This window comes from Pelophylax lessonae (genome assembly GCF_965119305.1).
Source record: "Pelophylax lessonae genome assembly, chromosome: 1".
NCBI lineage: Eukaryota > Metazoa > Chordata > Amphibia > Anura > Ranidae > Pelophylax > Pelophylax lessonae.
In genome coordinates, this window is record NC_138768.1 from 554,767,414 (window position 1) to 554,780,951 (window position 13,538).

At 40.2% G+C, this 13,538-nt stretch overlaps 1 protein-coding gene across 3 annotated transcripts in view; it reads right to left on the reverse strand.

Moving 5' to 3' along the window:
* Nucleotides 1-8,062: 8,062 nt before the first annotated feature.
* RFX2 (regulatory factor X2) overlaps nucleotides 8,063-13,538 on the reverse strand; it is a 71,180-nt gene continuing 65,704 nt past the window's right edge. For all 3 annotated transcript variants that reach the window (XM_082255764.1, XM_082255763.1, XM_082255762.1), the window contains 4 exons: nucleotides 13,271-13,479; nucleotides 10,847-11,000; nucleotides 10,710-10,752; nucleotides 8,063-8,437 (listed from right to left, as the gene is read on the reverse strand). In XM_082255764.1, the coding sequence (XP_082111890.1) occupies nucleotides 8,343-8,437; nucleotides 10,710-10,752; nucleotides 10,847-11,000; nucleotides 13,271-13,479 (501 nt within the window). In that variant the 3' untranslated portion in view covers nucleotides 8,063-8,342. The remainder of the gene's footprint in view (nucleotides 8,438-10,709; nucleotides 10,753-10,846; nucleotides 11,001-13,270; nucleotides 13,480-13,538) is intronic.

Consider the following 13,538-nt stretch of genomic DNA (forward strand, 5'->3'; position numbering starts at 1 on the left):
TGTCGTGGCGAGGCCTAGTTCTGGACTATAACCTGCTCACGCTCGATGGTCAGGCTGGGAGACCTTAAGGATCTAGATTATCCAGTGCGAAAACCACAGCTGGCTGTTGCTTGTAGTTCCTTTGGATCTTGGTCCTCAGGAACTAGTGGAAAAAAAATATATATCACAAACGTTCCCTGTTACAGCTAAGACCGAAGTCCCAGCAGAGCTAGATCCTATTCCTAACACTAGGTAGAACAAACTGATTGAGGCAGAGGCGTAACTAGAACCTTCAGGGCCCAGGTGCAAGAAACCATGAAGGGCCCCCCGGTCCCCTGGCCGGGGCCCTTCCCTTCAAGCCTGGGGTTCTTCCCACTGATCCTGGGGCCCTTTACTCTCGTTGCGGGGCCCTTTATTATGGTCCCGCACCGGGATCCTTTCGCAAGTTCTGCAGTGGGTCCCCTTCCTGCCATCTTGGGGACTCCCCACCCCCAATGCCAGGACTCGGTCACAAGTGTGACCTTTGCAATCCTGGAAGTTCACCCACTGGTGTCAGTAGTTTTTATTTTTTGGTATTTTTTGTATTATTTATTTATCATTTTATTTTATGTATTTTTTTACAATGTCACTGACTATGACTCTGTCCATTCAGAAAAGGAAGGAGCTGGTAAATTACATATTTACCGACCCCTTCCTTTCTCTATTGTGACACATCCCCTGCAGCAGCCAGCAGGAGAGGGGAGGGAGCACAGTGGAGGGGGGGCAGCACAGTAAGGGGGGGGGACCAGGGGAGCACACAGGGGCCCAAAGACAGCAGAACACAAGTGAACTGGATAGGAGGAGTGGCAGGGGCAGCATACAGAGGAACCAATCTCCTCCATTTTCCTCCTGCAGCTACAGGAGAACAAAGGAGGACAGTGATTTCTCTACACGCTGCCCCCACTGCCCATTCTATCCAGCTGTACAAGGGAGCCACACGGGCCCCCTGGAGCATGGGGCCCGGTTGCGATTGCAACCCCTGTAGTTACACCCCTGGATTGAGGATAGCAGAGTGCGAAGGGTTATGCCTGCAGGGACAGCCCCCATAGGTGTGGTTAAGCTTTTTGCCTGCCTAGTGCCCATACCTGATGGGAGGAGCATAACCCTACTAGTAAGGAAGATGGAGCTTCATCTGTTGATGAATGCTAGAGAAAGAGGGCAGCCTTGTCTCATTCCGTTACTAATAGTAAAGGAGTTAGAGGCAGCTCCATTCACTGACTGTAGCAGTTGGAGTAGAGTAAAGAGTGAAGATCCAAGATAATATAGAAGCTGGCATACCAATTCTTTTTTGCTTTTATACCTGGATGTTTCTGTACCCAGAATCAATACATTAGAATTCTCCTCTAAAATATGATCCAGGCAAGTATTGAATGGAAGTTTTTCCATGGCTACTAAAGAGGTTGTTGATGTGACCTGTACAAGCTCAAAATCCAAGATTAGCTCTGAGGTGAAGTCAGAAGAAGAAGAACCATCAGTGTAGACAGTATTTGACAGTACTCTTAACCCCTTTGATCTGCTTGATGGAAAAAAAGATTCAATTCATGAGGAGATTACCAATGCCCAGTCATCTCCACCAACTAACAACATCTTTGCCCCCACATTCAATGCTTCCATCTTTTGCCCCTTTCATTACAAAGGACATTGCTCAACATTTCTGACCCATCACCCTATTCCCATACAACTAATCCAATAACCCACTTGCTCTATCCAATGCGCTTACTCACATCTTCAGCCTCTCTCTACTGGCATCTTCCCCTTCCCTCTAAAACATATACGGTCATGCCCACACCTAAAAAGGCCTCAGTGGACCCCACCAGCCTGAACAACCCAAGACCCATTTCCTTGCCATTTACTTGCAAAATCCTATAACACCTAGTGTACAAATAGTCTGAGCTGCTGCCTCACTAATATCCTTCTCAACCCCTTACAGTCTGGCTTTCACCTGCAACACTCCACAGAAACTGCCCTTATAAAACTCACCAACGACTTACTAACTGATAAATCCAATGGCCGCTCAGTACTCGATTAGACCTTTCTGCTGCCTTTGACACAGTTGACCACCTGCTTTACCAAAAACACACACACACACACACACACACACTCCCTTGACTTCCAAGGCTTGCTGCTTCCTGGTTTTCCTACACAAGTGCTAGAACTGCCACCAACAAATGCACCCCCTCCTGTCCTCTTTCTGTAGTTGTCCCAAGGCTTTGTTCTTGCACCCCTGATATTTTATTTAATCTGAACCTTCTCCTTTGGTCAGTTAAACCTTGTATGGATCCAACATAATCTCTATGGTCGACAAGCAAATCTATCTCTTACTCCTCAGCTCTCCCCTTCAGTCTCCTTGTGCATCATTAATTTACCAACTGATATAAGCATGGGTGTCACACCATTTACTAAAACTCAAAATGTTTCTAATTGAGCTCAGAATATTTATCACTGAGCACCGCAACTTATGATAAACACACCATATTTGTGAAGAGCCCATTAAACACTGTTAACTTAAAGACCACATCCTAACATGGAGTATTACGGTAATTCTAGTGGTCGTTACCATGATCATCAAGCGGCTGCCATAAGCACATGGTTTACAAGCCACTGGTTTTGGACTACTGCACATGACTTCAGAATAATTTGTGATTAACTGCCATGTCAAATATAGTTTTATTATTCATCTACATTTATTGTCATTTGTCAAATACAACATATGTAGTGTAAATAAAGACAGAAGAGACATTACCACATTAAATTCAATATAATCCAATATTCACTTTACAATAAAATAAAATGAAAGTCACAAAGACCAAAAACATGAAGCATTGTGTCAAAATGGGCATCATATGTATATTTACAGTACTGTGTAATTAGTCAAATATATAGTGTATTTCATTTACATATGAAAATACAGCTTGAATATGTTATTTTAGAAAAATAAAACAGGAATCGCATTCCCAAAAAACACAAAAGGTGTACACAGCATGTAGTCTCTTTGAAGCCTGGGAAACCCGAAGTCTGTAAAAGGACTGAAATAGGCCATTTCTCAGTGAAATATCAATGTTATCTTAAGGAAGAACTCCAGGCAAACGCCTATTAATCCTTATTAAAAGGTAACTTTTTACACATAACAATAAGGGGTCTCTCATGGCTTGGATCATTGCCCATTCCTTTAAATTTACAATTTTATTCAGTTAAAAATGTGGAGCTTATTCTATAGTTCAACAAATACAAGGCATTATTGGGATGATTTACTAAAACTGGAAAGTGCAAAAAATGGTGCAGCTCTGCATAGAAACCAATCAGCTTCCATTTTTTTTTTGTCAAAGCTTAATTGAACAAGGTAAAGTTAAAAGCTACCATTCACAGCTGGACCAGATTTTTCACTATCCAGTTTTGGTAAATCCTCTCTCTGACTAGGGCAATGAGGAGGAAGTGCAGATAAACCGCAATGTGGCAGATCTGAAAGCCAGGAGTATAGTGTGAACTATACTAAACACCTGAATGAAAAGTGTAAAGTTTACAGAAATGAGCAGGGATCTTGACTGTTCGATAAACCTTATTTGAGGCAATTTTTTTTTTTTTTTACAGAACAGGAGAGGACTAAAAGCCATTTGCCTGGTATAGCTCAGTGTTCGTTTGAGTTTATGGTATATTTGTAAAAAATCTATGTAAACTCACAAGTACTTTGTTGTACATTGCAAAGAACCTTAAGTGGTGTCCACATTGTGTAAATCCCACAGGAAATTTCTCCTGGTTTAAAAGAGCACCAACCTGTTTAATTTACCCTTTGCATGATATAGGTAAGGTGCTTTTATAGACCACAACTTGCCTAAGGGTTGCAGGAACATCTACAACTTTTAATTAAGGCCCATTTGCCCAGGCTTCATCCTAAAAATTTAATTTAGAGCTCAACGCACAAAGCATGTATCAAGCACTGCCACACGTTCTAGCACTTCAAAATAGTTGACCTCTAATGGTCCAATGGCAAAATGGCCTCTATGATGTAGTTGACCTCTAATGGTCCAATGGCAAAATGGCCTCTATGATGTAACCTACATAAGTAACATGTAGTAGTGATCAAATGTTTTATGAGCTTGCAATGCTATAGTTGTTTGTGACCAATAGCTACAACATGCCACTTGTGTAGCTTATATCACAGGATACTTTTTGTTTCATCAGTAGTAATAGTTTGCTACTATTAGCAACTAATCACTAGGGATTGTAGCAGATTCAATAGGCAAGTTTGGTAAATGCAGAGTTTGATATTCATTTATTTATTTATTTATTTTAACTTCTGAAATTCCCAGGCTTGCAAAGTATTAAACAGAAAGGCAACTACATACTCCCAAAAAGGGAAGGGGTTACAAGGCCACATGGTCACAATTGGGTGGGAACAAAGGAAAATTTGGGGAACATTTCTGTTGCAGGATCACCACTAAAAGTTTGATAATTTGCAGTGATAGGTCATCTTTAATTTACTATAATTCTAACTTTTAGGCATTATATAACATTTCGGTCAAAACACTAGATAAAGGTTTCTTTAATTGCAAATAACTAGGTTTCAGATATACCAGGTGAAAAGTATAAGCAAAATTTTCACCGAAACACTACACAATATACCACTTATGGATCATTTCATAAATACTCATTTGTAGGTCATTTTGCAAACTACTGAATAAGCTGTTAGCTTTAAGGGGTTGTGTTCAAAGACATTTTCTGTGTTCTGCTGTCCTGAGTTGTGTTTACATGGTTAACACAGCTGAGCAGTTACTGCAAGAAAGGAAGCTGTGCTTTTTCACTTCGTCCACATGCACACTTATTTTTCATTCCGAACAGCAATCCGTAAAATATACATGTGCCAGCTAAATTCCTAGCACTCACAGATACACAGTGCCCTTGCACACAATCCCGCAGGCTACCCATAGGCTTGAAATGACAGAAGATTTTACCACCCAACAACCATCATAGAACAATTCTGACACTGACTTGTATGCTTATTGCGTATGGGGGTATATGCCAATGCATCAAGCATTATCTTCGTAACAAGGACCAAAAGTCTGGGAAAATCTTTTGAAAGATCGAGTCTCTCAGAAATTGGTTGGTCGAGGGAAGTCTTTAAAGGTTACAGAACACCCATAAGTATACGATTGTTCCTCCAAATCGCCAGACAATCATCTATGGGCACCTTTAGAAAAACCTGTGGCCTCTATTTTACTTACATGGTACCTGCTTTATTCACAGAAGCCACTAGGCTGATTTACATTAAAATAAAATTGGTATAAAAAGATATAGTTAAGCTGGATAAGGCTTAAATAAACCAGCTGTTTTATGGACCAGACGCCAAAAACAAAAAACACAAATAAGCATCAACAGAGGAACAGGGAGGATTGTGGAAAGGCAGGATCAGATATACTAAGGCACTGAATTGTTAAACTGGTTCTTTAATGCCAAAAGGAGCCAGGGGAAAACACAGAGCAAAGACCAGCACAAATCTATCGCGTTACAGATACTTAAGTCAACGCTGAGTTAGACAACAGTCCTTATCTGTTTAAAAATTACAACTAAAAAATACAAATATCCATAACTGGATTCTAAAAAGGCACCACAGCAAAAACAAAAAGGGGCCTGCCCAAAATCAGCACAACCAAGTCTCACAAATAAAAGGCAAAACCCCCTTGTGCTTTGCTTACAAGATGCTTTGGTATCTAAATAAGTCAGAACAGCCATGACTACACATCCACCACTTTAAAGGGAATCTATAACGGGTTTTCTTTTTGCTTATAAGCGTATTAACAACTAATGTTTAAAAATTGCCTCACTTCTCAAAAAAATAAAAACAACATACCTTTACCTCAGTAATTGTTCATTATTCACACATTTTTTTCTATTTGAGCTACACAGCTATGTGTGTATGTATGCGTGGAGGCAACCCCTACCAGTATTGATAAGGCAGCTGGAAAACCTGCTTTGAGTCTATGTTTTTGTCCCTGGACCCGTTTGGGATAGCCGTTTATGCACCAAAGAACATCCCAGGGTCCTTGAGCCATTACTATGTGCACTACAAATAACGCTCATGCCTAGGACTTCATACCCATCCACTCGTAAATGGGATACCTTGGGAGCAAGGGCACTCTCACTGGATGGGGCAATGGCAGCTGGTGGGACTCACCCTGAAGGCCCCTAGTAGGAAATATTTATTTTGTTAGAGAGGCACACACTGAGGTTTTTCTGGCTGGGAAAAATAGCAGGCATCTTGGGTTTTTTGTTCGTAGGTAGGAAATTCGAATAACATGGTTGACAGGTGGTTGGCTATATTTGGAGAGATATGCCAGCTCATTACACTCGTTATATCTTTGTATAATACAGTATTTTAAAAGACTTTGTATTAAATACCTTCCAAATACAAAAAAGCTTTTTTGACAGTAATGTTTGCTCCGTCCAACTAATTGGCATCAATAAAAGGATCTAAAAAATTCACACCACAGAAACATGAGCTGCAGACAAACCAATAATAAATATATTGAGTGTTGTAATCTACTTGGCATTACCCACCACACAAATTATCTGCCAAATTCATGCCCTGCTCTCAGTTATGGCAATTAAACTGTGTTGTGCTGGTAATGTGAAGAACTGTGTAATAAAAGGGCAACTCAAGTTAAAAGCTAGAATGCAGTGTTGGCCTGGATACCAAGCATAGCTGGAGTAACTAATATTACAATTAATGTTTCAACTTAAGGCCCGTACACACGTACCGATCGTCGGCATACAAACGTCGGTGGACGAAGGATCTGCCGATTGTACGCGTGTTAGTATGGTGCCTCCGACAGATGTCTGCGCACAATCCGCGGACAAAAGTCTTTCGTGCAAACATGAAAATATTTGTATGCCGACACCAGAACGGACGATTGTTCGCCTGTCAGTACACAATTCGGCCGACAGACCGCAGATTTGCAAGACTGGGCATGCTCAGAAAATAGAAAACACAGGGAAAGTTAACCATTACATGACATCACTTCTGCAGTCGGCGGACAAAATTCTTGTGCTGTCCTTGTGCTGTCTTTGCACTTTTCAGCAGACACCGACATCCCGGGGAGAAAAGAGGAACATTTGTAAGCCGACCATCGGTACGTGTGTACGGGGCTTTAGTTTTAAAGGTTTTAGTTGAAAGCGATTTTTTAATAAAACATTCAGTTCTTTGCACTGGCTCTAGGCAACAAACGTATCTAATGTTGCAGGCAAACAGTTTTCATAGTTGCTGTTTTTTGCAGCTATAAACCCAAGTAATTTGGTCTTCGATATTTTACACCTGTAAGACATTGGGTGGTCATAGTATGCCACCATCAATTAATTATCCATTCCGGTTGATGGGCCTTGCCACAAATAAAGTCCGCATAGTTTTAATTCAGTACATGTGGCTGGCCAATCAGCTGCTTTTCTGATAAGGTCCCTTGCCCACTCATGACTGCTGGCAAGTACAAATCCGAAATATTTTATTATTTAATTCACACACTAACCATTATGTTGAGAAATCAATTTTTCCACTATAGATTCCCTTTAAACAGATAATAAACTTTCGTTCGCAAGAATATAAACCAGTGTCATGCCAGAAGTACAGTACATGCTCCTAAATTCTGAAAAAGTATAATAAGCAGATGTTCGCAGGGAAAATCGGCAGAGAAAATCCTTCAACAAGTTGTCACATCTTTGTTAGCGAGCATAAAAAAAAAGGTGTCGTTTCATATTCTTGGCAAGCACACGCCGCAGACTACATTAGTTAATAGAATATCATGAACTACTATTTTTATGTACAGTAACTTTCGTTTCATCATATCTCCAATCACAGCCATGCATTGCAGGTACCCATTGTGTTTAAACGCAGTACGATTTGGCAAAAAAAAAAAAACTGCCCAGTTCAGGAGAACGAGGTAACAGAGCCATGGTGCAGTTAGGAACCCAACAATGTTCCTAACTGGATTAAGAAAATGGAAAGCCTGAGCTATAATCCCTAAAGCTTCCAAAAATGAATGGAAACATCTCCTAGAATACTAACTCAGAAAAAAAATAAAAAAGGATAAATTAGCACATAGCACACATGTCTGGAGTGAGATTGTCAGGAATGCGGTGGCGTCACATTTGTCCCATGCCAAACTTCGCTTTTCAGGACTCGAACGCTGAATTTCAATGAATGACAGAATTCTTCCAAAACACGTGTCATGTGTGGCAGAGGCACTAAATTTACGGAGTTCTTGTTTGAGGCACGGGTGCCTTCAAACGTGAGGTGATTCCATTACTGGGAGCAATAAGGCGCTGGAAATTTTTCTGCATTACACCTCCTGCAAGGAGTGGTTCAACTCCACACGTTCCCTCTTCACTGGCGTCTCGCCGGATGCATCGTCACTGCCCAGCTCACTCATATTGTCTGTAAAAAATAGAAAGACCATATATAAAAAAGAAGAGGGAAGAAAAAAAAAAAAAAAAAAAAAAAAAAAAAAAGGGACACTGCCACTAATCTCTATCCACCAATGGAGTGTCAACAGAACACTGGTTAAAATTGTGGACTAAAGCTCAAATATAGTTCCAAGAAAAATATTAATTCCCTGTATATTTTCATTTTTTTTTTTTATCATATAAAAACATGAAAATAAATACATTTTCATTAACATTTTAGGTAAAAACATATCATTGCAAAGTGACCTAAATTTATTTATTTTTTTTCCATGTTAAAAGAGAAGAACCCCAAAATTATTTATTAGATAAGCAGACACCCTTAAAATGACTCCCCCCGATACCAAATGGGACAGCCAGATTTTTTTTCCCAAAGTCATATAATGGAGGAGATCGATCACCTGTTTAATCAATAGGTTTAATTCATTGAGAGGGTCCAACTTGAGTCAGTATTATGGCATAACTTGTATCAAAACGACAACTCTAAAGGAGTTGCAAACCTCCGTGGTAAGATTGACAAGGCTATACATACGAACAGAACGCACTTTATCAATCACCGCTTTATAGGACAGTGGTAAAAGAAAGCCATTATTAAATAAAGCTCACATAAAATCTTGCCTATAGTTTGCCAGAAGGCAACAGGGGGATTTAAAGTATTTAGAAGAAAAGAAACCAGAATTTGACAAGACCAAAGCTGAGCTTACTGGCCATCAGCATAAGGCCTCATTTACAAGAGTGTAACCTTTGCAAACACCCATGCAAAGGGCCATCTTTGCCCAAACTGGATGCACAGGTGTGCAGTGCATCTGCATGCAGACAGTCCCATACGTGACTATTGACGTTGCGGCTGCTGCAGGTCCCAATTTGACAGCCATGCGATTGTGTGTTCCTGAACGCACAACATTTGTATTCAAGGACATGTACCTACACAGATGTCAAACTGGGAACAGCAGCTGTGGGACTATACATGAATAGGACTATCTATACGTAGACTCTCAGAACACCTGTGCATCCTGTGTGGGCAAAGATGGCCCTTTGCAAAGGTTATACTCTTGTAAATGAGGCCTTATGCTGATGGCCAGTAAGCTCAGCTTTGGTCTTGTCAAATCCTACACCTTTACACCTTTGTGAATGTGGCCTAAAAACAGAATGTTTGGTATAAGCACCAAATACTGCACATCAACAAACCAAGCATGGTCGTGGCAGCATGCTGTAAGAGACTCAAGAGAAAACCTGATGCAGTCTGATTTAAACATGAGACAATGGAAGACATTTTGTATTCCAGTAAAACAAAGACCCCAAGTATAAAGCCAAAAAAAAAAAAGAAGAAGAAGTGGTGTCCCAAAAATTTACAGGCTCAGAGTACAGATTCCAATCAACTTCTAAATCACATCAGGGTCAGAGGGTACAAGGACAAAAGGAGGCAAGACAATTTGCAAGGCATCGCTGACCATTGCACGCCTTGGAAATGGACCAGCATGTTGGCAAATTTTCACAAGAATCCAAAGTTCCTCAATCCAGATACAAAAGCAACTGAAAACAGCACACAAACATGAATATCCGGCAATTGTGACTTGCTACCTGGAGCAAGAATGAAAAAAAGCAGCCTAGCTACTCCTGCGGAGCAGAAGTCAAGACCCATTGGTGAAGACTATGTGAGGGGCGGCGACTGTCGGAGGACGTAAGAGAAAAGCACATGTTTTGGGAAGGTAAAACAAGGCTGTGAAACCTTTAAATCACAGCATACAATACTGCCAGCCAGAGAAAGACTCACACAAAATCTACCTGGTTGGACATACAGTCAAATGCAAATTTTGCATACAACCTAGTGCAATCTGAGACAGGCCATAGATGAAGACATGGGTTGTAGGGAAAAAAAAAATGATCAAGAAATAGTGTCCCAATGTTTGTGTCAATGGAAGGAATTTTGCACTTTTGATGGGGTCACTTGGCAGAATTGTATCCCATTGTTGGTGTCGGCAACTGGAATGATAGCCCATTGTTGGTGTCAGCAGATGGAATAGTTTCCCAAAAGCCAGATAAAGGCAAGCAAAGGCCCGCAGTTTGGAGACCGCTGCTCTAGATCAATCGTTTTCACATTTAAGACCTTTATTTTTAACCCGCACTATATGGTGTTAACATTTAGTATTGCACTTTTTTTTACTTTTCTTTCTATTAGAGCAAAGTCAACTTGACCTAAGGATTTTTTTCTTTGTAAAAACTGATGCTCTTAAAGCTCAACTTACCTTTATCCATTGCTACCGGAGACATACTAGACAGGTCACTGAACTAGAGGAGATAAAAATACAATTACATTAGTATAGAAACTAAAAACACGTGTGCTACGCAAAAATTATGGCCATTCGAAAATCTGTGAACTCACCTCCCCCATCACTGCGATGGGTGTCTCTCCTGTTGCCTGAGCCACTCTGTGCTCTACTAAGTAGAACATGTACTCATCATACAGCAGTCGGATTAAATGAAAGGATCCAAAACTGGCAGCACTGCGCAGGGTGAGATCCCGGATAACCATTGAACTGTAAGAGAAAAGAAGTTAAGAAAGTTTGAAGAATGTTATTGCTCACAGAATACATACTTTAAGGGGAACTTCATCCATTTCCTTTGTGTTCTAAATATAAATGCAAGGATTGTATTAACGGAAACTTGAAAAAATGGTCAACCATTGGTGATGGTTTTGTCATACCTGGATTAAACACTTTAAAGTGTATTTCCACTTTTGCAGCCGAATTGGGATAACATCTACTTTATATATTTGTTACATGTTCTCATTCACATAGAATAACTTTACCAAATATTTAAAAATTGCAGCTTAAGGTTTTAGATAATTTTTTGGAAACTCTGGGACTGAAAAATCGTTCTTAGTGCTCCTTGACTAAAAGAGGACTGAGTACTTGAATTTTCCCTAATTACCCCTGTCTGAAATGTGCTGGAAGATTTCATTATCACCTTCAAACTAGATTAATAGGACTGTGTCCTAACATGGGGAAAAAATAATTTCAGGCTTGGATGGTTTAAGAACCTAAAAAAATAATAAAAACAAAAAAAAAAAAAACAAACAAACAGCCACCTTACTTTTGTCTCAACATCTGTATTCTGTCATCTATTTAACCACTTGCCGACCGCCGCACGACTATATACGGCGGCGGTCAGCCCCTCACAGGCAGAGTGACGTATCGGTACGTCACTAGCCTGGGAGGGTCTGGGGAGCGAGCGCGCGCCGCGGTCACGGACCCCCCCGCGCGTGTGACCGGCGGACCCGATGTCCGCTGGTCACTCAGCCATCGGCGGGGGAGAGGGAGAAAGGCAGGCAGCTTGTGTAAACAAGCTGCCTGTCAGTTCTCCCTGTGTAGAAACACTTATCATATGGTTCTACTATGTAGAACCATTGATCAGTGTAACTACACCTCAAGCCACAGCCAATCACAGTTAGAATCACGCCCCTAGGGACACACACAGCCCCTCCCTCTCAAATAAAATTAACCCCTTCACTGCCAGTGTACTTTTACAGTAACAGTGCATATTTTTAGCACCGATTACAGTAGAAATGTCACTGGTAACCCCAAAAGTGTCAAAAATGTCAGTCAAGGGTCCGATCTGTCCGCCGCAATACCGCAAAAAAAAAAAAATATCGCAGATCGTCGCCATTACGCGTTAAAAAAAAAAAAACACCAAAAATGACAAAAATCTTTTCCTTTGTTAGTAAACGCGATAACTTTTGCGCAAACCAATCAAAATATGCTTTTTGCGATTTTTTTTACCAAACATATGTAGCATAAAACAAATTGGCTGAAAATTTAAAAAAAATTTTGATTTTTACTTTTTTTTTGGGGGAATTTCATATAGAAAAATTTGAAAAATTGTTATTTTTGCAAAATTGACGCTCTTTTTTTGTTTATAGCGCGTGATCAAAAAAACGCACAGGTGATCAAATACCACCAAAAGAAAGCTCTGTTTGTGGGAAAAAAAGGACGTCAAATTAGTTTAGGTACAGCGTCGCACGACCGCGCAATTGTCCGTTAAAGTCACGCAGTGCCGAATCGCAAAATACCCCCTGGTCAGGAAGGGGGTAAAATCTTCCGGGGCTTAAGTGGTTAAATACACAGAAACTATGTCTCAAACCACTATACAAGGATAAAAATTATATATTTTTCATTTTTTTCCACAGGTATGCTTTATAAAAAGGAGAACAATGGGGGATTTCTCAAGTTTGACTGTAAAAATGAAAATACATTTTAAGACACTGACCAAACATGCGTCAAGTTCCGACTTGAATATTTGTGGGAAGTAGTTAAGATTGTGCGTCAGGGAATGCATTTTAGATACTGGATCAGCATGACAGCTAGGCAATCATTTCCAAAAGGAGAGATTAGTAAATGACAGCCTACAGATTTTCTTGTAAGCAGGGTAATGAAATACATTAACCCAACAGTGGGTAGTAGATTATAAATATCTTAGATCAAATCTGAAACAAAAACTGTATGTGGCCATCATTAAAACTACATAACCAGAACAGTTCGGTTCCCATCAGAAATGCAACATAAGCCACTAGCAGGGAAAACCGAAAGGGCTAGCACTTTGAAAGCAGAAGAACCTTTAAAAAGGAAAATTAAGAAGGAAAATTTAAAAAGATGTCCCAATCTGAATCTCAAGAAAAGAGTGATATTACATTTACAGGCCAATTCTGTATATGAGAACATTTTCATATGCATCTATGTGTTCATATATGGGCAACCTAAATGTAGAAAACTAACTATAGAGCATTGTAACCATTTTCTTATCCTCTAACCTGTAAAAAGACCACTTCAACAGAAATTGTCTGGCAGCCTTTGGAAAACTGGAACTCCCTTCATAAGGCTTTAGCACCTGGGTGACTACATTATCCAACCAATTTGCCCACTGGTCCAATGAGCTTTGCTGCTGCAGGGTTAACTTGAAGTCTTGTTCCAGCTTCTGAACCATGCCTTCCTCACATTGGCATACCCAGGATGCTTGTTCCTGTCAGCAGCAAAGACAGAACAATGGCATAAGTAAACTCATTTTTAATATAGAATAAA